The 25657-nt window shown below is 47.2% G+C and overlaps 1 protein-coding gene across 1 annotated transcript in view; it reads left to right on the forward strand.

Annotated features, from left to right (window-relative positions):
* Asap1 (ArfGAP with SH3 domain, ankyrin repeat and PH domain 1) overlaps positions 1-25657 on the forward strand; it is a 334607-nt gene that overhangs the window by 256749 nt on the left and 52201 nt on the right. The window contains exons 12-16 of the mRNA XM_045143889.1: positions 2999-3007; positions 3897-3997; positions 9519-9588; positions 21894-21981; positions 23773-23821. Of these exons, the coding sequence (XP_044999824.1) occupies positions 2999-3007; positions 3897-3997; positions 9519-9588; positions 21894-21981; positions 23773-23821 (317 nt within the window). The remainder of the gene's footprint in view (positions 1-2998; positions 3008-3896; positions 3998-9518; positions 9589-21893; positions 21982-23772; positions 23822-25657) is intronic.

Consider the following 25657-nt stretch of genomic DNA (forward strand, 5'->3'; position numbering starts at 1 on the left):
CATACTGCCCATGACCATTTCCAAAACACAAGACCGTGTTACAAATTCAATGAATCTCTCTTTCCTGTATTTCTTATAGTCCACAGTACTAAGTAGGGTGCCAGTTTGTTAATCTAGGGGGGAATAAAGCAGACTTTGAAGAACAGGATACTCCTTAAGCATTCAGGCCTTAAGCATTCAGGCCCCTTCAAACGACTGCATTCTCTCTGTTGTCCCAATGCATGTCAGCTGGCCCAGTCTCAAAGGTTGTAATCTCTCATACAATTGCAACTGTGAATAGGCAGCAGTTTTGGCCCAAAGATTTGTTTCTTTTGTTTTTTTTTTTTTTCTTCTGTGCTATACCCGTCTATTCACACCAGCCCATTTCTACACAATGTAACCCTGCACAAATTCTCAGGACAGGGCCATAACAGGAAGCCTCTCACACAAACTACTTCTAGCCCCGTCCAGACTATAAGCTCCTTTTCACCCTCATAAGCCAAACCACACAGTCCATAGTTCTTACTTCATTCAGGTCTTTCAACTCTGCAAGCTGTCTCTCAGGCCAGGGTTTCAAGTCCTTCCATATTCCTCTTGAAACAGCTCCCAAAGGCCAAAGCCATCAGGTTTCAAACAGCAATGTCACCACTCTTTGGTACCATTTCACTATTGTAGTCAGGTTCACATTACTGGCAGAAATCACCTGACCAAAAGCAGCTTGTGGGGAAAAGGGTTTATTTTGGCTTACAGATCAAGGGGAAGCTCCTTAATGGCAGGGAAAATGATGGTGTGAACAGAGGGTGGACATCACTTCCTTGCCAACATCAGGTGGACAGTAGCAACAGGAGAGTGTGCCAAACACTGGCAAGGGGAACCTGGCTTTAATACTCATAAGCCCACCCCCAACAATGCACTGCCTCCAGGAGGGTTTAATTCCCAAATCTCCATCAGCTGGGCACCTAGCAATCAGAACACCTAAGCTTATGGGGCACTCTTGAGTCAAACCACCACAAGGTAGCCTATCTCAGTGAAGTTTGGTCAATTCTGTGATTAGTAGATTCCTCGGTGTTTCTGGTACTATAAAACTACTCACTATTCAGTACCATGAAACAGAAGGGATTCATTACATACCATCCATACCTTGCATTATAAATTTGAAGCTCCTATAGGTGAGATTGGTTTTTAAGCTCAATACCACCAACTATCATTTATAACCCCATTAAAGCAGTGAATGTGCATTGCTTGCCTTTGTGAAATTTTATGCCATAATAAGGTAGAATTTATACGTCAATACAATTTCAAATAAGAAAGTCATTTGTCTATGTTAATAGAAAAGAAAGAGTTGAAGTGAAGGTTAATGGAGTAGATTCATTTGATAGTTTACTTTTCCTGAACACAAGGATAAAATTTCCCAAAAGCATTAAGTTCATTATTTACTTTCAGTGTTAGATATTTTTACCTGGATGAGTTTTTAAATTCACATTTCTCTTTCTTGAATACATGATTGATTTCTGTTATGCTGTCAAATGAATTCAGGGTCTATTCTGTTTTCTTCAGTTGTGTGTGCTTTAAATTACGATTGTTGATAATTTTTTTTTAAATTTTTATTGACAATTTCTAAACTTAACAGATAATAAACCCTGATAATTCCCTCCCCTCCTCCACTTTCCTCTTCATAATTCTGCTCTCCATCAGTCTCTTTTATTTTGATGTCAGCGTCTTTTTCTCCTATAATGAAGGTATTGCTAGGCACTGCGAGGTTGTGGATATTGAGGCAAATTTCTGTCTGGACAGTTTCATGTAAGGAGTGGTGCTTCCTTTGGCTCTTACATTCTTTCCACCACCTCTTCTGCAATGGACCCTGAGCCTTGGAGGGTGTGATAGAGATGTTTCAGTGCTGGACACTCCTCTATCACTGATAATTCTTTAGTATCTGTTTTCTCCAAAGATAAAATCCTCTTCGTTTATTGATAGACCACGGCTGAGCAAGCCAAATGACCATTATTTCTCAAAATTCATTAGCAGTGGTTAAATGAATTTATTTCATTGAACCCCATTTTTAGCTGAGAGTTGAGAATCACTGGTGCCAGGTGTGGGAAATCTTGTCCTCCTGGTGTTTATTCCGTAGTCCAGGGACTGGAAACACAGATTCTGGAGGAGTCAGTGAGCCAAATTGCTGTGTGAGTTATGGCTGTGGCCATGTTTAAAAGAGAACTTCTGAAAGTTTTTCAAGAGACACTTGGATCTCAGTCCACACTTTATCCCTCCGCATGTGATCAAGTAGACTGTCACATTCTGGTCCTCAGTTTCTCAGTGCCAGCCTTTAGGAGGTGTTTGGGAGATTTTTTTTTAACAGAATTTATATCACCTGTATAATAGCCCTAAACAGTACATTATCCTATTTATCGTAGCCATTTTCCTTTCACTGTTGCTAACATTAATTTGTGTTACTGAGCATATCTCACTTGGCCCAAAAGGATCCTGAATGACAAAAAAGCCCTTCTGGCCTTAAACCTGGGCTTAAGAGGTCAGCAAAAACCAGAGGCGGCTATAGCTCCTTCCTGCAGCAGTAACCCGTGGCAGGTGCTCCTTGTGAGCTGGACGTCTGGCTAAGTCCCTGTACTGGAAACTAGGAGGGACCTACCATTTGCAGCTTACAGGTTTTCTGAGCAAAGTTGACCCTCACTCAGCCGTGAGTCCCTGTGCTCAAACATTAGCAGTTTCTTATCCTTTTTATCTTGATGAAAAGTCTGCCTTCTTCATTCAGCTGCGCTCATCTCCTCACCCCATGTAACCTGAACTAAACATAACGCGTATTAGAATTCTTCATGCTGTGCCCCCCAAAGCCTGTCATCATTGAAAAAGTGCATGTGTGTGTTTACTAGCATAGCTTTATAATGAGGTTCTCTGTATGCATTATATAAACTGCATAAATTATGGGTGCTGATGTTTTCCACAAAATGTTTCAAATGTTCTGCCTTTTTTTTTTCTCTCTTGCTTTTGCCCTTCCTGACTGAAGTCTAGGAGAGTAAGTTGCTGCTTCTTGTGAGAATGTCTTACCCATCTGTATGCATGTCGACACCACGTCCTCGTGGGCAGCTCAGCACCGCTCACGGCGTCTCTGCACTCCGTGTGGAGGTTGTCTTCAGAATGCTCTCCCTAGAAAGCACCGTTAGGCACCGGTGGCATGAAGTCAGGCTTGTCTGCACCTGTGTTTCTGGCCAGTCCTGCTGCCCTGCATGCTTCCCGTGACACAGAATTGTCCTCTTCCCCTGAAAGTGTGGCTATTTGGCATATTTTACAGGGTTCTGTAAGTCAAGTATCCCTTAACCTGAAATGCTTGACACTAAAATCTTCCAAATTTGTTTTTCAAATTCTGGAATATTTGCGTGACCTTTACCAACTGAGAGCACCCTGCTGTGAAACTCAGATCTGAACGTTCCCATCTCAACACTCGGAAGGCTTTAGATTTTTACACTGCATATACTCAGTGTAGTTACATAACAGCAATGTATACTAACTGTCAGTATCCACTTAGAGACTTACCCTTTTATGAATTTTATCAGAATATGTAAAGCGAGAAAACATACAGCCAGAGGGAAGAGCGCCTTCGCCCTGCATGGCCCCGTGCCCGCCTCACGCTCCCGGGAGCGTCCCGAGTTTGCCTTTGCTGCAGGCAGAAACCGGTTGAGCCACAACAGCACCTTGTGTGTGCTTGTGAAGAGACCCAGGTCCCGGGCCTCGCTTCACCTAGGGCTTGTTTGTGGGTCTGGCCATGTTCACCTGACAGTTTTCGGGGCTCCGTAATGCTCTCATGCTCAAACATGGGCAGAGGCTCAGTGGCAGGTCGGAGTTGAGGATTCGAGAATCGCCTCTAGCATTAGCTAACCTAGCTTGTTTATTTTTATTTTTTCCAGGACTCTCAGAGCCGGCAAGGTGGGTACAGCATGCATCAGCTCCAGGGCAATAAGGAATATGGCAGTGAAAAGAAGGGGTACCTGCTAAAGAAAAGTGACGGGTATGTATGAGCCGGGCCCAGCCACATAGCACAGCATGCAGACAGCCTGCTGGGCTCTTTACTGGGAATGCCTCAGCTTCTCAGTTTGGAAAATGTGCTTAAAGTTTCCTAATGAGCTGGTTTGTCACAGATGAGTTGGTCTAATCTGCTGTCTTCAAGAGAACCAGTGATGGGCCTGTAGCCCCCAACTCTGCCTCTGGTTTGTGACCTACACTCCTCGGAATTCAGGAGCTCAGAGGCTCCCCTCCCCACTGTTGTTATTCACTGCAGTGCTTTCTCCTGAAGATGCCTGCCTGCCCCCACCCCACCTCTGTGGCCCTGATCTGTGCTCTACAGCAGTCAGCCTGACATAAGCCCCTCCTTGTCTAACTAAAACTAATACACTTCTGCTATCTCTGCTGCCCATGCCTGCATACACATGAACATGCATGTGCATGCACGCCAAAGACATGCAAAAAAGGTCATCACCCTTACAGGGTTTACTTTCTAAGGAAGGAGACAGACAAAAAAGAATAAGTTCTTGTTAAATGAGCACAAACACAAAGTTCTAGTGCTGTAAAGGGTAAAAGCAAATCGGAGATGCCAGGAGTGTGGGGGCTGGAGGTGTTCTTTCTGTCACATAGATCAGGGAAAACTTGACTGAAGCCACGTTAGAGCAAAGGCCTTACGGAGGTGAGGGTACAGCCTTGACACCCAGGAGGATGGGGGTGTCCAGAAGCAAGCTTCCCACTGTGAATGATCCCCAAGAGGCCAGTCAGCATCAGTGAAGTAGAGTGAGCAAAGCAGAAGCCACAGGACATGAGGTCAGAGGGACAGGGAGCCAAACCCTGAGGGCCATCGGGAACTCCTATGTGAGGTGAGTCATCATTGGGTGTCTGTGTGCAGAGTACTGACATAATCTGTCGTGTTTTTCAAGATTCTTTGTGGCTGCCATGTAAGAGCAGGAACAAGGGGACCAGTTAGGTTGCTGGGGAAACCCACAGACGAGGTGATAGCGGGGCTGGGGGAGCAGCAGTAGAGTTGGTAAACGTGCTCAAGTTCCGAACCACGGAGGCAGAGCTAGCAGGTGTCTTGGTGGGGAAGAAAGAAAGCATTTTCAGTACATGGTGCAGTGCCTGGCCCATTGTGGAAAGTCACTGTGTCACTGGTAAGAAATTCCAGCTACCAAAAGTCACACCTTTAAGCCAGGCTCCTCTTGTAGAGTTTGGAGGTTCTAGCAGCAGAGCAGAGCTCCTTGGATATCCTGGGTGTTGCAGTCTGGTTTGCATTGCTGGTAGAAATCACCCAACCAAGAGCAGCTTCTGGGAAAAAGAGATTTATTTTGGCTTACAGGCTCGAGGGGAAGCTCCACAATGGCAGGGGAAACATTGGCATAAGCAGAGGGTGGACATATCCCCCTGGCCAACATAAGGTGGACCACAGCAACAGGAGGGTGTGCCTAACACTGGCATGGGGAAACTGGCTATAAAGCCCATAAGCCCTCCCCCAACAATACACTCCCTCCAGGAGGCATTAATTCCCAAATCTCCATCAGCTGGGAACCTAGCATTCAGAACACCTAAGTTTATGGGGGACACCTGAATCAAACCCCCACACTGGGCCAGCAAGCACTCCCCCTCTAGTCCAGGAAGGTCGTGCTCTTTGACCAAGCATTCAGTGGAGCAGGGAGGGTACACATGGAGCAGGGAGCGAGAAAGGAGACACCCGCCTAGCCCAACAAATCAGCCGGATCACCCTAGGGATCAGTGAGGTGACAGATGTTGTAGCCAGATCGCCCTCACAACCTTGTCACCTTTTTTTTTTTTTTAATTTTTTATTTATTTATTTGAGAGCGACAGACACAGAGAGAAAGACAGATAGAGGGAGAGAGAGAATGGGCGCGCCAGGGCTTCCAGCCTCTGCAAACGAACTCCAGACGCGTGCACCCCCTGTGCATCTGGCTAACGTGGGATCTGGGGAACCGAGCCTTGAACCGGGGTCCTTAGGCTTCACAGGCAAGCGTTTAACCGCTAAGCCATCTCTCCAGCCCCCTTGTCACCTTTTTGCCCAGGCCCAGTCCATCCAGACTACAGGACCGTGTGTGTATGGATTCTTGAGTGCAGTCTGTCCTGCAGAAAGGTCCAGTACCCCATTCTTTCCTGGCCCTATGTGGCACAGATATCCTCTGGATAGGCACTGACTTGTACATCAAAAGGAAAGGAAATGTGTTCTGCTGTTAGCAACAATGCACTATTACCTATCCTTTATAGCTGAAATATAGAATATTTGTGGGGTTTTTTAAAACACTGTTCACCTGAAGTCACAATGATTTTCTTAATTTAAATTGCCTGTGTGGGTTGAGAAGATAATCATCAATTAAGAGTACTTGTCACTACAGCCTTAGGGCCCCAGAACAGCCCGAATTCAACCTCCAAGAACCCACATAAAAAGCTGACTCGTGTGTGTGTGTGTGTGTGTGTGTGTGTGTGTGTGTGTGTGTGTGTGAGAGATTGCAGGGGAGTGGGGACTGGACAGTCACTGGTGCTCAGTGATGGGATAACAGCTCCAGTTTGAGGGAGAGACCCATGTCAAGATGCCCACTGCAGACATGTGCGTACACCACACATAATCTCTGTACACTCAAGCACACGTGCAAACACACACGATTGCCTGTTGTGTTTGACATCTACCTGCCCAATGAATGTTAGTGGTCTTTTCAAAAGCATTGTTTGCCTGAACTTGAGCATCTCTGCACATCTTATGACACCCACCATGTTGCCAGGAGCTTCTTTCTCATTCCCTCAAGCCTATTAGCCAAAAGAGCCACATAGACAGTAACCATGAGCCCAGGTTTTCATCATGGGTCTCCCTTCGTGTTTCAGGGGGCTAATTGACCTCTCTGGACATAGGTAAATGGAACTGGCACCATGCACCTTGATTCCTACATTATTTTTTTTCCAATTATTTATTTACTTACTTGAGTGAGAGAGTAAAGGAGGCGGGGGCGGGGGGGAGAGAATGGGTTCTCCAGGGTCTCCAACCACTGCAAACCAAGTCCAGACAAATACGCCCCCTTGTGCACTGGTTTATGTGGGTCCTGATGAATTGAACAGGTGTCCTTTAACCGCTAAGCCATGTCTCCAGCCTGATTTCCACCTTCATTCATATACATCAGACACTAGCAGCTGAGCTCATCTACTGAATGCTAGAAGGTAAAAAGCAAGCAAGCTGTGGGCTGTTCTCTCACATTACCTGCCATCTGTTGGCAAATGATGAGGGAGAGCTGTTGCCCTTTGGGGTTGGAAGGCCCGTGACCCAACCACATGGTCGTGCAGGCAGCCAGGATGAGGATGCTAGGCCCGAGCGGCCGTGACGGCTTCTGAGGAAGAGCCACACTGACGTGCTCACATGAAGACACCTTGCTGACTGCGACTATTCTGGTGCTATGTGCTTTTCTTCCAGGGGTCATTTGCATGAGTCAGTCCTTGCCACAATTTTGAAATACTCCTTGTTACTTAAAACTAGTAAAAAAAGTTTTAAAAACGGATCTGAAAATTTAAAAACTTTAAACGTATATGACCAAAACACACTTAATAGAGAGATGAGTGCTACGTGTGCTTACATGCATGTTCCGAAGTCATGCCAGAAGGCGGGAACTGCTACCTCCGCGGTCAGATGAAGAGCCTCAGCGAGGAGCCGTGGGCCGAGGCACACAGCTGTACCTGCACTGGACTATAGCGGAAGGAAGGGCGTGATTTGGCTGCAGCTTGAGATCAGCTTTTCAACTAGTGTTCTGCTTGCTTCCTGAGAAGACTAGCATTCTGAGCATGATGCATTCAGTTTGCTTCTGGTCAGGTGGTGTCCGATTGTCACTTCCCATGTGAGGCATGCTCTGGAACTATGCTCCCAGTGGTTACAAACACAAGAAGACAGGCTTTTACCTGTATTGATTTTAAATTTGTGTTGCGGCAGATTTCTTACAGGACTAACTGTAAAGGGGGAAGTAAAAATCAAACACTTTCATAGGCCTGGAAAAGGCACGGAACTCTTCTCTGATGTCACTTCCCTCCATGACAGGAGAGGCCTGGACTCTCTGCCTTCCCTGAGAATCCCTGTTGGTTGTCCCAGTGGGTGTGTCCCAGGCAGTGCAGATGTACCCGCCCCTTCCTCCCTCCCTCCCTCCCTCCCTCCCTCTCTCCCTCCCTCTCTCTCTCTCTCTCTCTCTCTCTCTCTCTCTCTCTCTCTCTCTCTCTGTGTGTGTGTGTGTATGTGTGTGTGCGCGTGTGTGTGCGCACCTGCATGCAGGGTGTACCTAGGGTTTCATGAAAACTCCAGTTATTTGAGAACTCTCAGTTGTTTGGCTTTTTCCATTCTTCATCACATTTTTCTAATTGTTTATCATAGGCATTTGTGAATAGTTTGGCCAGTTTTCTTTCCTGTAAGAGGATAATTTTTTTTATAGGGGCTCCAAGGCCCCCAAAAGGAAGGTGTATAGGCCACCAAAAATAAAATACCCTCTTACCCTTTTGACTCTAAGCTCTTTTCTCTGTATCCTGAGACATCCTCACCCCAAGTCTTCCCTGTATGTTAGGTGTTTTAATTTTTAATATATTGTTAATTATAAAATTAATCCATATACAGAGTGTTCTTGTGACAGGCTCATACACTAATCCCCCTTTATCCCTCAGCCTTTTCTTCCTAACTACTCCTCGTTCTACTTTTGCGACCTGCTGAATCAAGTTAGAGCTGCCCATATGAGTGAGGAGTGAGTTACTGGAGCAGGGCAGCTTAGAATGGCTGTACCACTGAAGACCTTAACTCCCACCCCACACCCTTGAGCCGACAATAGCTCCTCTGGGAAGAGTGGGGTCTCAGGAGCGTCTTCCTTGTCTATGACGGGATAGGCTCAATCTTGTGCAGGAAACTACATCTGCTGTGAGTTCATGTCTCAAACAGCCATGTTGTATCCGAAGACGGCATTTCACAGCCCTCCTTCCCAGCCAGCTCTTACGTTCTTGGCCCCTTCTTCTGGGCTGTTCCCTGAGCTTTGGAGAGAGAAATAGACACGTCCCATTCAGGACTGAGCATACAGTGGTCACTTAGCTGCATCACGTTCAGCAGCCATGAGCATAACCGCTGCTCAAGGCTGAGAGCCACCCTAACCTATGACAAAGCATCAGTAGTTGGGGGGAGCTTGGCAGCTTCTCCATTTAACATAGCAATGGTGGTAGGTTCCCCCTCTCAGCCTATGCTCTCCGCACCTGCGAACTTTTGACCAGGTTTATAGTACCAGGCACGACTTCCCTCCTGTGTTGCAGGCTTCAAATCCCATCAGAAAAGGTTTAGTTCCTGATAAACTGGCGAAGTGTTTAGTTCCTGAAGGGTCACTTGTGGAGCACACATAGCCCACACTAAGTTAAGACATTTCTCCCTGAGTAGCCTGCCTAGGGCTTGTTATGATGATTGTTTTGCACCCCACTGTATGATTGCACACCCCCCATGAGTTGTACGCCATATCCAGTTCTGTCTGACTTCCTCCTAGGATCCGGAAAGTGTGGCAGAGAAGGAAGTGTGCTGTCAAGAACGGGATCCTGACCATCTCCCACGCGACAGTAAGTGTGTCTGACTCACCCCGCTTTCCTGGCCTCCTGAATAGAAGGCAAATGAGGCGATGTAACCAGCACTGAAATTTTGCTCAAATGTCTGTTTGATGAATCTGGGTCACCTAATTCAGAACGTTCCTTCACAAACATTGGCTTTTTTTTAAATTTCTTTTTGCTCCTCCAACCTGAATCAGATAATATTTGATTTTATAGTTTTGTGAAATGTTATTAATCACCATTTTGAAAGGCCCACTTTTCTGAAGTAACAGGAAACAAAACAGTGCGCATAAAATAGGAACATCTGCAGTCGTAGAGTGCACAGGAACACAGTCATATCTATTTTGCTCCTTCTGAACAAAAATACCTTTTTACTTCTCAAAGATGGAGAGAACATACTGGGAAATGTGAGGTGAAAATGGCAAAGTTGAATGACCAAGACATTAAAAATGTGTATGCAGTTACACCCAGTGGTTTGGAGAAACAGTTCATTGTTAATGTCAATATCATGAGCTGGGCGTTGTGGCTCAGGCTTTTAATCCCAGCAATCTGGAGGCAGAGGGAAGAAGGTCACACAAGTTTGAGGCCACCCTGAGACTACATAGTGAATTCCATGTCAGCCTGGACTAGAGTGAGACCCTACCTTGAAAAAAAAAAATGTTTTTAATATCCTGGGCCAAGTGAGGTCCTAGAGTTAAAATAAACAACTAATTGCACTTGAAGTAGTAGAAATGAGGCATGGACACATGAGCAAAGTTCTTCATGACTCATCATCCAGGATGAAAAGAGGTACAGCTAAACTCTGTAAAACTGAGCTCACTTACTCTTCCCAGCAGCTCATGTGGCATCCCAGCCTTCATTTTGCAAATGAAGAAACTGAGGCACAAGTACAGCGATAACTTCATTGTCAACAGGCTGAGAAATTTGGGTCTGTGCAAGCTCAGGGCCAGTGACCCTTTTAGTCTCCCTGTCCTTGCAGAACCCGATGTCTTGCTGGACCGCCCACGGGCACTCGCTGGTTCCGCCGTCTGCAGTTAGCGTCACCCTCACACTTGCTCACCACACAGCAGGCACTTAGTACACGCTGGCCAGCTGCTTTCTGCTAGCTGGTCCGCGCGTCTTCAAGGTTGCTGTCCTTTACGGAATTTGTGCAGTGGCATCAGTTCTGCCTCTTTCCCCTGCAGAACCATTGTGAACCATTAGAGGTTTCCATCAGGTGCCTCAGCCAAGAACTTTTACCATCATGCCAGTTGTGAACAGCCATCCATTGGATACCAGAAACTGTCCCCCAGACTTGGACTAGTTAGTAGTTACCGTTGAGATTGTGATTGTTAATCCTTGTCATTTGACTGGGTTTAGAATCAGCTAGGAGACACACCTCTGGCTTGTCTGTGAGGGTGTTTTCCGAAAGGTTCAACTGAGGAGGGCAGACGTGCCCTGAGTGGAAGCGGCAGTGTCCCCTGGCCCGGGCAAGGAGAGAGGAGGAAGCGAGCTCTGCTTAGCATTCACCTCTGTGCTTTGTAGCTGCAGGTGTCAGGAGATGGACAGCTTCACACTCCTGCCACCGTGGGCTGAGATAAATCTGACCTTCCTTAACGTGTTCCAATCAGGGATTTGTCATAGCTTCCAAAAAAAAAAAAAGGAATACTCTCTAACCACTATGAATTTACGCAGCATTCATTCTTCTATTCTCTCAAAGCCACACGGATGGAAAATTTGACAGTTTCAACATGTATCTGTTTAATGGCACACACCACTATGTATCAGTACTAGAGTGAAAACATTTAGCTTGTGAGTTTTTAGTCAGAGATTGACTTTATATACTCTGTCTTCTGCTGGGGAGTTCTGTGTGCATTTTTATGACGGTCCCCATCTCTTGCGTTTTGATAAGTTATGTAATGTCCTGAGCCCGTTCTGTCTGCTTGCTTTTCCCAGGAGTCTGTTGAGCACTGTGAAGAAAGGTCACGTACTTGGCGAAGGCATCAGCACTCTGCTTTCTGGTTATTTGACCTTGGGCAGTTTGCTAAAAATAAAAACAAGTTCCTCTGCCCTCCCTTTTCTTTCCTGCCAAAAAAACATTATTGTAGTTAAGCCAACTGTTTATATGTCTTCTCTAATTGTCAACAAGCATCACATTGGCCACAGTGTTTGGTGGCTAAGAGAATATAACATGGCATCTGTTAGAACTGACTCTAAATCCCAGCTTTGTCATTTACTGTGTGACCTTGAGCAGACTGTTTAACTGAAAAACCCTATGCGGATGGGGGCACGCGGTGTTGGTATGGGCTGTCACCCTCACTGGTGTTCATTGGGCAGTACTGAAACCACTCGACAAGCAGCCCAGAGGAAGGTGGGTTCCTCCTGAGCCTGATCTCCTCCCACCCCGTTCTAGCACTGAGCTTCGCATATGCTTGGACCTTAGGCCAGGCTTTTGCTGCCAGTTCCGTCACTTGTGATGCCATTCCGACTTCCACAGAGTGACCTGATTGATTACATAGAACTGGGTTCAAATTCAAGCCAGTAGTTTCCTAGGAGAGAAACAAGAGACAGCGCAGCTGCTCACATAATGAGTTGAAAGAAGGAAGGGAGCCACTGTTTGTTTGCTGAGCATTTGCAGGTGATAGTCATCACTCTTCATTTCTCACTCGGCTGTTTTGTGTGCGCGCACACTCAGGACTGAGTGCAGGTGCACACAATATGAGCATGAATGCAGAAGCCAGAGGTTGATGCAGAGGGTCTTTCTCCATCATTCTTCCCTTTACTTACTGCAACAGGGGCTCTCCTTGAACCCAGAGCTTGCCAATTCAGCTAGTCATCTTGCCCCAGAGCTCTTCTGCCTCTGCCTCCTAGTGCTGGAATTAAAGGCAAGCCTCACACCCACCCAGCATTTCCATGGGTGCTGGAGGCCCAAACTCTGGTCCTCATGCTTGTGTGACAAGTACTTTATCCATTTAACCCCAGCACTCCCTTCAATGAATACTTTTAAGTTAAAGTGCATTTTGTGGCTGGGGCTCAGCAGATAAATTCCATGTCTGTGCTTATGCATTTTATAAGCAGCTGGGCCAGCTTTCAAACTCTAGGCTATTCTCTTCTGGGCATATATACGTCCTCGGATGCCGGGTTGTTTCTGAGTGTTTGAAAGTTTTTGTGAATGAAAACAAATTTGATATGAAACTGCTCTCCTACTTGTTGAATCCCAGTAGGGTCCTAAGATAGAGAAGACTGCAAGGATTTCTAGGAAGGGAGATGGAGAGCATGGCCCAGAGCTATTGCAAGGCTTCTAGAAAGCTATATTAAGTCTGAAGATTGCCTACATATTATCTTACATATTTTAAATGCCCACAGTGCCCATATGGTTAGCACTGTGATGACCATTAAATTGATAGCCACTTTCTCCTCAGTCAGCCAGCACTAATGTAATGGAAGGCTAAGGAGCTCTGAGGTGTAATGCAGCTGGGCTTATCCAGGTGAGCATCTCTAGGTGCTACGTGTCCATTGCGTGGAGTCTCATTGTTTTTAACAGAGCACAGCCTTGGGCTGGGAGGTCACATTGTACTTCAGCACATGGGGGTGCACTAGGGTTGATCCCCAGTACTGAAAGGGAAGGAGGGAGCCTCTGCATCCAGCTGCAACTCAGTGTGCATCCATCTCCTGTGCAGGGACATTTGCTGCTTTCCCTGTCCTCCTCACCTCTCCCAGGGTGTAGAAAGAGCGCCTGCCTCTCCTGCCATGAGAGTCACCAATGTTGCACTTGAACTTGTAGGTTGCTGGGCACAGCCGCTGCCTTCTCAGTGACCTGAGGTGGGCTTGCAGTGTCGGGAGCTGTGGAGCCAGAACTGCCTGGGTTGATTCTTACCTGAAGCCGGATCCTTCATGATGACTTTCCAGCTATATAAATTGGAGCCATTACTAATACCTGATTTATAGGTGCTTGAAAAGATTAAATTAGTTCATCAGTTATGAGTAGAACAGGATGTTGGGCAGAATTAGTGCTCAACAAGGTCAGCTATTGTCATTCTTGAGCTCCTCTAACATGTTACTGCCTCCCTGCATTATCCCCGATTATTGGAATCATTGATTTTGCTGCTCCCTTTACTCCCCAGCACACTTTACAAAGTCAGTTTGGGGTTCAGATGTTCTCAAAGAAATTTAGTTTCTTCTTGGTATGAGTTAACAGGCGCTCTCTGTCCTCCAGGACATTTCTCTAAAGCAGCGATTTGACGGTTTTCTCCTGTCCCCAGGCTCTTTGAATCAGTGAACGTTTTCTCATGGTAACTGCTTCTGCCACTTTTATCTTATCCTGAGTTCTGAAAGTAGCATTTTACTGCCAGGGCTTTCAAAGGTGCACTGAACATGCATGGAAGAAGCGCAGAGGCTGCAGGAGGGCTGCTCCCTTCCCTGCTGTTGTCGTTCCCTTCTCATTGCTAGGACAAAGCATCCCACAAAAAACAGCTTGTCATTTGGAAAGGGTACAGGCTTGAAGGGCAGCATCCTGATGGCAGGGGGAGGATGGCATGAGCAGAAGCTTGATACCACCTCTGCCGCAGCAGGTGGAATGCCAAAAGCGAGCTGAACACTGGCTAGGGGGAGCTGGCTGCAACACCCATAAGCCTGCCCCCCACCAACACGCCTCTTCCAGCAAGGCTCCGGTTCCCAAAATGCCAGCAAGCTGGAGGACGACCTAGCATTCAGAACACATGAGTTTATGGGGGACATCTAAGTGAAACCACCATACATGCTACGTGTTGACTCACTTGTCTCTGGGCTTAGCCTCCTTGGCATTCTCAGGCTAATCTGGAGTCCCCCTGCCCCATGTCTTTGTTTCTATTGTCACTGGGAAGCCAGAATGTTTTTCTTTCCGTCAGTAGATTGGAAAATTACACTATCTTTTGAGGGGACAGACTTTGGCTGGCACCTGTTAAACCCAGGTTAAGTCCCAAATAGAGTGTAAAGATCTTGAGTCTTAGTGTTCTTAGATGCACTATGACCATGATTTGCTCCATGACAAATCTGTGCTGGTGCCTCCGAAGCCGTGCCCTGGACCGTGTGCATGGCAGCGATAACGCAGAGCCAGTCTTGCAGCAAGCCGGACGGCTGCGGGAGGAGGAGCGGGGCGGCGCAGGAACCCCGGGGCCAGCTCCGGCAGTGGTCAGGAGTCCGTACGCTGAGGCTGGGGGAGCCGCTACCCCGGGAGAAGGAAGAATTTACTCTAAATCCTGAATCTTGTCACCATGTTGAAAGAAAACAGGAGAAGCTGGCACTGGAGGTGTAAAGAAAATGGAAAACTTACTATCTACATCTTCCAGATCACAAAAAAAAAAAAAAAAAAAAAGGAAAAAAGCAAGGCTGACCTTGAACCCATATTATTTCTTGAACCAGCATTTTAATTTTCCACGTGACTGGCACCCTCCCTCTGTGAAGCATTTTGTATGTGTGCTTCCCCTCATCATGGGGCAGTGCCAGTTCTCCGCCACCACCGCAGCCAGCCCCTCACCCACCGCTCTGGGGGCCTACACTCCCACCGCTTTTCTTTTAGACAGGAGACCAGACTGGACTAAGTTCAAAGTGCTCCAGGTCTGCAGTCTTGGTGCTGAGCCCCCGTCCCAGACATACTTACCACAGGAAATACCACTGTGCCAGGACCTAGTGACATAAACAGTAGTGTTTCCAAACGCAGGTCATTGAGATCTTTGCAGATCTCAGCCACACCGTATGTGCACCAACTGGAGATAATAATAACATTAAAGGGCTTCTCAAGTTGGCACAGAAATTTACGTGTTTAAGGTTAATGGTTCTAAATATGCTCAGCAGTGTGCTTTACTACCTTGAGCCCTGCTGAATGGTCTTCCCCTTTCCACTGTGTGAATCCCAGCAACATCAATAGTTTAGATTTATAGTTCTTTTTTTAAAATTTTTATTTATTTGTTTGAGAGCGACGGAGAGGGAGAGGGAGAGAATGGGCACACCAGGGCCTCCAGCCACTGCAAACGAACTCCAGATGCATGTGCACCCCCTTGTGCATCTGGCTAATGTGGGTCCTGGGGAATAGAGCCTCGAACCAGGGTCCTTAGGCTTCGCAGGCAAGCGCTTAACCGCCAAGCCATCTCTCCAGCCCTTATAGTTCTTTTTTAAAAGTTTTAAAACCTGGGTACTTTGGCTTTTTAGGCAAATGCCTTAATGGCTAAGCCATCCCTCCAGGCCAGTTATAGTTCTTTAGAAAGGAACCTTCTCATTTGCATTTGAAAAGACTGGCAAGTGATGGGAAGAGGCTGCAGGTGGCCTAATGAGTCCTGTGGTTGTTAGCCCTGCCAGTGCTTGGCTGATCTGGAGGTGAACCTTTGCGGGTGGCTGATGTCCTGACAAAGCCAAACACCACTGAGGGCTCCGCACTCTTTGCCAGTGTTGTAGATGAGAAAGGGTGGTATACATGGGATGCTGGGAGGGTGATGAACTCATTCCTGCAAATGTATAGCCAAACCCAGATGTCACACCATCACATTAGTGCATTTCATATGAATACTGTGAAAAGCAGGAGACTCTGGGTTTACAAATTTTTGGTAGATAAGAAGAAATGAATTAAAGCGGCTGTTCTACTTAAAAAGGAAATGTGAATTGAAGGGGTCTTCCATGCTGATCCAAATTCTTGTGTTATAACTATATTGATCCTGGTGTGCAACATACTCCCCAAAGTAAGGTGACAGGTTCCTTACTGCAATAAACGAGGGATTTGCTTTCAATCTCCCTTTTAAAATACTTTTTTCTTACACATACACCTTATGTCCAGTGGAAATGAGTCCCATGACTAGAGTGGCTGGGAAGGTTAGGACCTGAGTTACCCACCGTCTGGAATGAAGACCTTCAGCTGATTGGTGATCAGTGCCTTCCTCCTGGCTGTTATGACCAGAGTAGCAGCTTTGATAGATCGCGTTTCTCAACCTACTAAGTTACTTGAAGGGAAAATGAAGGAACTGGCTGTTTAAGAGCAGCAAGAGCCAGAAAAGGAGAAACAAGGAGTATGCTTGTGCTTTGTGATTTTCCCAAGTGCTGTCCTGAGAGGGAAGCCTTGTGGTAAATAGGAAGAGCATGACTCAGCTCGAGGCTGTGTATCTTTCTGTGAAGTGTGGCTCAGTGTGTCTTCTCTGCCTTACATGGACTCTTCACCTATGAGCTGGGTGTAGGAACAGTACTTAGCTCATAGAGTTGCTACAAGAATTTCAGGAATGGAATTTGTATCAAGTACCTAGCAGCTGAGGTGATAAGTAATTAATAAAAACCAAAAACCTGTCCCAAGTAAACCAGAAATAACCTTTCAAAAGCTAAGAATTTTCGGGCTGGAGAGATGGCTTAGCGGTTAAGCGCTTGCCTGTGAAGCCTACGGACCCCGGTTCGAGGCTCGGTTCCCCAGGTCCCACGTTAGCCAGATGCACAAGGGGGCGCACGCGTCTGGAGTTCGTTTGCAGAGGCTGGAAGCCCTGCACGCCCATTCTCTCTCCCTCCCTCTATCTGTCTTTCTCTCTGTCTGTCGCTCTCAAATAAATAAATAAATAAGATTTTTTTAAAAAGCCAAGAATTTTCATACACCAGAATTCTGTACATAAGATTCCTGCAGCATAGGCACTGGACATGCACCTACTGTTTTGCCAGGAGTCTCTTGGAGCCATTGAGCACGTGCCAAATACGTACCTTCTTCTGGGCCACAATATCTAAGTGTTGAGTGAACGATTTAAAAGGTAAAGAGAAGTCTATTTTCACATGTTTCTACCCATCAGTCTCAGTCTGGCGGGACCTAGGTATTTCCCAAGGAATCAGTGATGCTCACTTCTTATTCATGAAACAGAACAATTCAGAGGAGGAAATGATTTCATTTCTGAACACCATTGCCAGCAGCTGTTTCCTGCTGACAGTTCCGTGCTTCCATCAGAAGCGGCTCCGTGGAGTGTGTGCATGTCTCAGGACAGTGAGTAAGGATTGCTCTCTTCCAGGATACACAGACGTGTTCATCAGTTAACAGTGCATTTCTTCTTACATCCTTCTCCCAAATGGCCAGTGTCTATTAAGGCATCAGAGCATCTGGTCAGCAAGCTACCAGTGCCTTCCCCAACCTCCATTTCCAAGATGTCACCAATTGAAACATTTACTCATCAGAAACTTAAATATGTTTGTCTTCACTCCAAGAATAGGGCTAGAGAGATGACTTAGCAGTTAAACACTTTCCTGTGAAGGCTGAGGACCCCAAATCGAGGCTCAATTCCCCAGAACCCACCTAAGCCAGATGCACAAGGTGGCGCATGCATCTGGAGTTTGTTTGCAGTGGCTGGAGGACTTGGAGTACCCATTCTCTGTCTGTCTGCCTCTTCCTCTCTCTGTCTCTCGGTCTCAAATATATAAATTTAAAAAACAACTGTTCACAAAAATATATACAAGTACATATAAACTAATGCAGGTTTAAAAGTAAAAGGCAGGCGCCTCACACTAATCCTGTTAAAATCAGGGTGGTAACAGTGATGACCATTGGGTATAAAGGGATTCACAAGCAGGATCCAGTTTCTCGTATGCACTGTCTTACAAGTTTCCTCCCTTGATGTTGTGTTACTCTAATATACTTAATGAAGTTACTATTAATGTAATCAATGAAAAGTAAAATCTGTAACAGAACAAGCCTCAGCATTTGATGGCAGCCATAGTCCTTCACTTTGACAGTGTGGCAGCTGTGCTGGGAATAAGAGTTAGGGCCTCTTTTGAAAGAAGTGCTTCCTGGGAGAGCCTGCAGGAACTTCACAGCCCCCTAAAACCCCCACACAACACCAGCACCCGTCATTGGGGCTCAGGCCAACTAATAAAAGCAACCTGAAGAGGTGGCTTGAATAATTCAGTTAAAGTCTCTATAGCTGTATTTTGGGTCCTCCACCTCTCCATAGCTATAATTCTGGTACATGTCACTGCTGTGCCATCCTCCCGTCAGCTGTCCATCACGCTTGCCTGAAGGGTGGGTCTTCTCGCTCCCTCTCCTCACTCCCGAACTGCAGGCAGAGAGTCATGTCTTGCTGCAGACTTTCTGGTGACCATGACCTTGTTTTTTTCACATGTGCTTAGTATGTGGGACAGCTTGAATATATGTGGAAATAATGAGTGAGAAGCTCTTTCAAATTAAAATCTGTCTTTGTCATTCATGAAAGCTTGCACTTGAGTGAGAGTCAGATAACCTGAGAAGATATTAAGATGGAAGTTCATCTGTGGTTCTGCATATCTAGCCTTTGCTTGTGTCAGGATGAGCATCTTGTTGGGACATCCAGCTGCTCCCCCAGATCGGGCGTGTTGCCTGTTCTCAGATGTCTTCCGCATCGGAGCAGAGGATGAGGGAGATAAGCAGCCTGGTTAACTATGTGGAGAGATCTTAGGACTGTTTCTTTCTCATGTGATGGAAACTAAAACGACTTACCAGGGACTACGAGAGCGCATGTGTGGAGTGCCTGCACAGCCGTCCTCCGTTTGATATTTGAGTTCCTGGTGTGTGCCTGGTTCCGCGTGTGGACGAAGTTGAGACCAGAAGCACACAGAGCACGAGGGGAGTCGGGGAGAAACTGCAGAGTCCCGGGGGGTGGGGGACCGCCATCTGCTGACAGACACACGGACGCCGAGAGACCCAGAGGGAGTACAGGCGTGACTGGAGGGAAGTGGAGCCCCAGGATTCCCACGCCAGCATGACGGCTGCCAGCTAGCGGCAGGAGCCGAAGTAAGCATGGGGACTAAGTCAGAGTATGGGTAATGCCTGGTGGTTGAGGCGCCAAAGGGGGTTCTTATTCTGAGTGGGGTAGTCATGAAGAGCAGAGAGTCCATGCAGTCATGTGTCCACAGTTGGTTTTTTCTGTCCTATGTATAAACCATGAAAGCATTTTGTGAACTGTCCCACCATGATGCAGCCCAAAGCAAGTCATTTAGTTCTACTGTGACTTGGTCTGCTGAAAGAGTACGTCGTCTTTCATCAGTATACCTTTAGTTTAGGTCTAAATGTCAAGAGAGTGCTCTGAAACATTGGAAGTTACACAGACATCTGGAATGACACTTACTACCAGCGTGACTTCCATGTTCAGAAACGTGGTCCTGGGACTTCAGCTGCGCGTGCCCCTCCCCTAGCTGGTGTTCCTGTGCTTGCTGTTGGCCCTGTCACTTGCTTAGTCACAGCTTGTGCTCTTGCTCCTAAAAAGCCACGTGTGAGCTGGAAGATCACTTGTCATTCCTCACCGCAGCTCAGCCTGGGGAAGAGCACTGTGCCTACGTCACAGCAGGTACATGTGACGCGGCAAAACAGACTTGACAAGCCTGTACCTGTCGTAGGATGACTGTACAGCCCGCGTCATCATCGGGGGTCCAGAAAACACTGAGAAACAGTGAGCGTCCGAGGTGAGGAGGGAATGGCACCGTGGCTGCCTGCACGCACGCTTCTGAGTGCGGTGCACCCGTGTCAGAGCACGCTACCTTTGGGACTAGCCCCCTGCCACCTCCAAATGCGGATAGAGTCTAAAGATTCTTCACCTTTTTCTAAAACAGAGATTTCTCTACTTAAGAATCCTGAACACTGGTTAAAGGAATACTTGAAAAGGAATCCTGAAACCTCTTACTGTTCATAATCAGTTTAAGCTTAGAAAGTTCTTCCTTGGGTGTGGCCCAAATCATCTGTGGTTTGAGTGCATTTCTTGTCATCTGTGCAATCGGAAAGCAGCTGCCCAGCCTTCCAGATAACAACCTTCACGTGCGTGCAGATGGAGCTGAAGTCACCCCCAGCCTTCTTCCTCTGGACTAAGTAATGCCTTTAACCCATCTTCAGAGTTTCCGTTTCCCTCCCCTCTGATCATCTCTCGCTCTCCCCATGCTTTGCTCCATCTTTCTGTAAATGTGGATTCAACAGAATGTTTGGTCCTCAGTCTGACCACTAGCTGCGGTCCCTTCCTTCCCAGGCGGTCATGTCCATGGAAAAGGATAAGATTCAGACTAACAGCAGAGGAGGCCTTGGTTCGTGGCCCAGTCTGGGGCCATTAGCAAGCCAGACCCCGGGTCTCTTCCAGTAACATGTGCAGGCCCACACCCTCCTGCCTCCCATGTGGGGTCAGCTGGTGGTTCTGTAGCAGGAGTCCTATCACCGCCCTGTGTTCTCCTGGGATGAATTTGCCTCTCCTGTGCTTGTCCTTCCACTTCGAGGCCAAAGATTCCGGCCACAGTGTTGAAATCCCACGGGGTCTCACTCCTCTCCCAGGAGACTTGCTTTGGAAAAGGCAGATGTGAGATGAAGAGCAGTGTTTTTGTTGTGTCTAATCTCTTTGAAAACATCAAGGGGGGGCGCTCCTCAAAATGCTCAGATCCCACAGGGATGTGATATCAGCAGGAAGGAGTTTCTCAGTGCTATTATGTGGGAGTGATGCAGCATGTCATTGAAACTGTCCCAGTACTACGCCATCCCTGTTGTGGGGCACTGAGTGGTTCACGGATGCACCTCCCTGCTGCCCTGCCCCGTCTGTTTCCCTAAAGACTGAAATGCCTTGCTTGGCCAAGGGGAGATTTTTCAGGGTCACGATTACTGTCAGATGAGCAAGGCATGCTGCACTGGCCAGAAAGTTCCATTGCTTACTTCCACGGGCTTCTCGTGTTGAAACAAAGCGAGCCCAAGCACCCATATGGTTTGTTGTCCAGTGGCTTCTGCAGAAAGCAGGGATCCTGGACAAGTGCAGGTAGGAAGGAACAGTGATTATGTGACCACAGTTACTGAGTTACAATTCTAGGTGCTGTAGGGTCTGTTTTGCCTGTGTGACTGAGAAGTTTGCTAAGGAGCACAGTGAACTCCTTGTCATAGGCTCACTCTCCAGATGGTGGGGCTCATTTCGTAATGCCCCACAGGTGGTGATCATCCTTACACTTGTGAGAGAAGCAGTGTGAACATTGAATCGCAACCTAATTCCTGAATGCCTGGGACATCAGGCTTGGGCTGAGTGAGTGCTAGGATCATTCTAAACTAATGAATGAAATACAGCTCAGCAATATCTCACAGTATTACAGCTTGAAAATCCCAGCTGTGGCTTGATTATGTGTAGGTTCCAGAGAGACTCAGAACCCTTAATGGGGTCTTCAAGGCGCCCCAGCCAGCTTATATGTGGAAGCAGAGACTTATTTAAAGACCTGGTGCTTTGTTGCAGCAGTGCCTTAATATCCACTCCTGACTGAACATGTGTCCCTGTGTCCCTGAACGAGCACTCTGCATCATTTGCAGCCCTGTGGAGCCCTGACCAGTAGTGTCACACCTAACCTCTCTTTCCCCTTCTGTCCAGTCTAACAGGCAGCCCGCTAAGTTGAACCTTCTCACCTGCCAGGTGAAACCAAATGCTGAGGATAAGAAGTCTTTTGACCTGATATCACGTGAGTCCCGCGTTGTCTGCTACGGGTCCCCGGGTCTGCAGGTCGGCCGCCAGCCCTGCACGGAGACCTCCGGGACGCCCAAGTCGGCCTGCCCCCGTGCTTGTCCCACAACCCGGGCTCTGGTCAGGCAGTAGCCAGGCCTGGGTTTTGTACCCTGTGCTCAGCTTTTTCGGTTTGTGCTGAGCCTGTTTGACTTGGGAAGGCCCAGCCAGGTCAGATCTGACCATACTTAGAAAGTTGAGCTGGTCCAGTGCCTGACCATGGCCATTCAGCTTTACCCCCTTGGTGCATTTTCCCAGTGTATTAGCCTTTCTCTCCCAGATCTGCAGAGCTGCAGGTTTGGTGTGAAGCCCAGACAGACACCACGGGAAACTGTACATTCTTCAGCAGCACTGCCTCAGGATCTCGAATTCCCATGTTTATTTCCCTGACCAGGCTGCTGCTGCTGCTGCTGCTGCTTTTCATTTTATGTATTTTTTTGAGGCAAGCCCAGCACACTGGCCATTATAATGATGATGATGATGATGCAGCAGCAAGAGTGAGAGAGAGAGGGAAGGAGGGAGAAAGAGAGAGAGAATTGGCATGCCAGACTCTCCAGCCACTGCAGTTAAACTCCAGATGTGTGTGCCCCTTTGTGCGCATATACAACCTTGTGCACTTGCGTCATTGTGCATCTGGCTTATGTGAGACCTGGAGAGCTGAATACGGGTCCTTAGGCTTTGCAGGCTAGTGCCTGAACCGCTAAGCCATCTCTCTTGCCCTCATATCAGGCTTTTCAAGATAAAAATCCTGATCTTTCTTTTAACCTTACTCACTTAATGCCATTGCACCCTCACTTTCTTAGCACACAGCTGGCACAGTGCTTTTCTCCTGTGATGAGAGAGCATGGCATGCCGCCACTTCCACCCTGTAGCCTGCGCTGGCGGGGGTTCTTCTGCTGGCCTGTACTTAGTGGCCCACACAGCTGAGGAGACCACTTCTTCTAAAAGGCAGAAGGGCCCAGCTGGAGGTGCCATTCACTGAGAGAATGCATGCCTAGCACATGATGTACCCTGAGTTCCATATCCAGCACCTAAAAGAGAGAGAGAGAGAGAGAGAAAGAGAGAGAGAGAGAAAGGACAGCGAGTTGAAGGAGTGACGCTGTTGTGCTGAGATTCTGCATGGGCCACTTGGCCTCCAAAACCCCTCTGAGTAGGTAGAGCCTCTGCCCTTGTCATCATTTCACAAGGGCTGTTTCAGCAGTTCAGCGGTGTATGCCTGCTCTCCCAGCCCGGGGAGGCGAGGCACGTGCAAGGCTAGCCTGCGCTGTGTAGGAAGACAGTTTCTACTAGGTAGGTGGGTAGACGATAATGGTACCTGATGTTGGTATGAAAGTTATAGCATTTTATTGTATTCCTGTGTACTTAAAAAAATACTAGCTGCTAAAATGTAATTTTATAAACATAAACGTACTATTAAGTTTCTAATTTTACTGTGTGGTTTTTTGTCTTTCAAGGAGCTTAAAGTTTGCATTATGCCTGAAGGTGCTATGCTTTCTGAGATTTCTTTTTCTTTTTGTAAATTTTATTTTTATTTATGCTTTATTTATTTATCTGAGAGAGAGTATGGGTGTGCCAGGGCCTCTAGCCACTGCCAACAAACTCCAAACACATGTGCCACCTTGAGCGTCTGGCATTATGTATGTCATGGGGAATTGAACATGGGTCCTTAGGCTTTGCAGGAAGGGCCTTAACCACTGAAGCATCTCTCCAGCCCCTCTCTCTCTCTTTTGTTTGTTTTTTTGTATTTTAGATAATAGGACATATCACTTTCAAGCAGAAGATGAGCAGGATTACGTCGCGTAAGTACCTTCAATGTCACTGCTGTATTCATAACTACCCCAGGTCTTGCTGTGCTTCTCCCTATCTGAAGTACCCCTTCCTGCCTGTCGAATTTGCTGCAGTGTCCTGCAAGACTCGGCTCCAGCCTCAGCACCTCTGGGGTTGGTGGTCCACCTCAGGCCTCTTCATACTTACTACTCTGCAGTCTTGCAGTGCATGTTGTGACCATCTGCAGCCCGGGAGAGACCAGAACCTCTGGAGGACAAGGGCTATGCTTCATTTATCCCTTAATCATATCACCTGCATTCACAAGAGCTTGCCCAGTTTTTGGTCCTAAGTTCATGAGCCATTTGGGATATTGGCTGTTCTTGTGAGCAGAGCAGGAGAGAATGGCCTTTAAGGGGGAGTGCTAGCAGTTCTCCTACTGGGCCCGGGGTGGCAAAGTTAAAGGGAGGCGGTGCAGGACAAACGGCCATCTCCTGCTGGGCTCTATTCCTGAGCTAGTTTCCCTCCCCCTTACTTTGTGTAAATGGTCTGGACTGTGAACTAGTTTGTGCCTATCAAATTCTCAGTTGCTTACACTGGTGTGAAAGCAGGCAGTTAAACCATTTTTGAGGTGGTCAGATTTCTGTTTCTCAAGAGTACAAGGGTAATCTTGACCAAGTTCATGAGCAACCAAATTCCTATCCCATCAATGGCACATAGCCACTGTTACTTTCCTTCCCTGATTCCAGAGCGCCACGGGATTCTGTTAATAATCATTTGTCACATTCACCTTTGCGTGCACACGCACACGCACACACACACACACACTTCCCCTCTGGAGAATTAGACAGTGATAAAAAAAAAGATCAAAAAAAAGAATAGGAAATGGATGGGAAATGGAGTTGGGATACAAAGAAGTAAAACAGTTGGGAGAGAATAAGGCACTGGATAAGTAAGGTCAACCTGTGCATTCATCCATCTGAACACCTAGCAAATAGCAGCTAACTGCAGCGCTCTGATAAGACATTAAGTTAACAGAGCCCTTCATGTGATATGGTACAGGCTCTAAGCTTGAGAGAGGCCGTCGAAAGATAGATGCGAGAGCCAGGCGTGGTGGCGCACGCCTTTAATCCCAGCACTCGGGAGGCAGAGGTAGGAGGATCACCGTGAGTTCAAGGCCACCCTGAGATGACAGAGTTAATTCCAGGTCAGCCTGGACCAGAGTGAGACCCTACCTCGAAAAACCAAAAAAAAAAAAAAAAAGAAAAGAAAGAAAGATAGATGCGGACACATGCCTTCTTAGACAGTTGGGGTGAGGAGTTGCTTGGAGATTTACGCTGTAAGGACAGTAAGCCTTGTCTGAGCTGCTGCAGAAGGCTCACAGTTGACTGATGAGAGAGGAACCAGAGGAGAAAGGGAGGTGTCGGGAGAGCTGTCCCCTTCTGACTCAGAGTGGGGAATGTTCATTACAGAGATCGTGTTGTATTGAGAGGTCATACCTTGAGATATGACTTCCTCCTCTTTCTTATTTTTATTTTGTTATTTGTGTGAGAGAGAGAGAAAGGAGGAGGCAGAGAGGAAATGGGCACATGAACTCCAGACTCATGCACCACCTTGTGTGTCTGGCTTACATGGATACTAGGAAATCAAACCTGGGTCCTTTGTCTTTGCAGGCAAGTGCCCTGACCTCTAAGCCATCTCCGTAGCCCACTACTCCCTCCTCTAATTCTACTCATTCCTCTTTGTCTTTCCCCAAAACCCAAAGGTGGAAGACAAGTAATTTTGGGCAGGAAGGCATTCACTTCACATTTTTCCCCATCTGCTCAAACGTGAGCTGGCAGGCTGTTCTGTCCTGGGCGTGTTAGAAACGC

Source organism: Jaculus jaculus, chromosome 2 (assembly GCF_020740685.1).
Source record: "Jaculus jaculus isolate mJacJac1 chromosome 2, mJacJac1.mat.Y.cur, whole genome shotgun sequence".
Lineage (NCBI taxonomy): Eukaryota > Metazoa > Chordata > Mammalia > Rodentia > Dipodidae > Jaculus > Jaculus jaculus.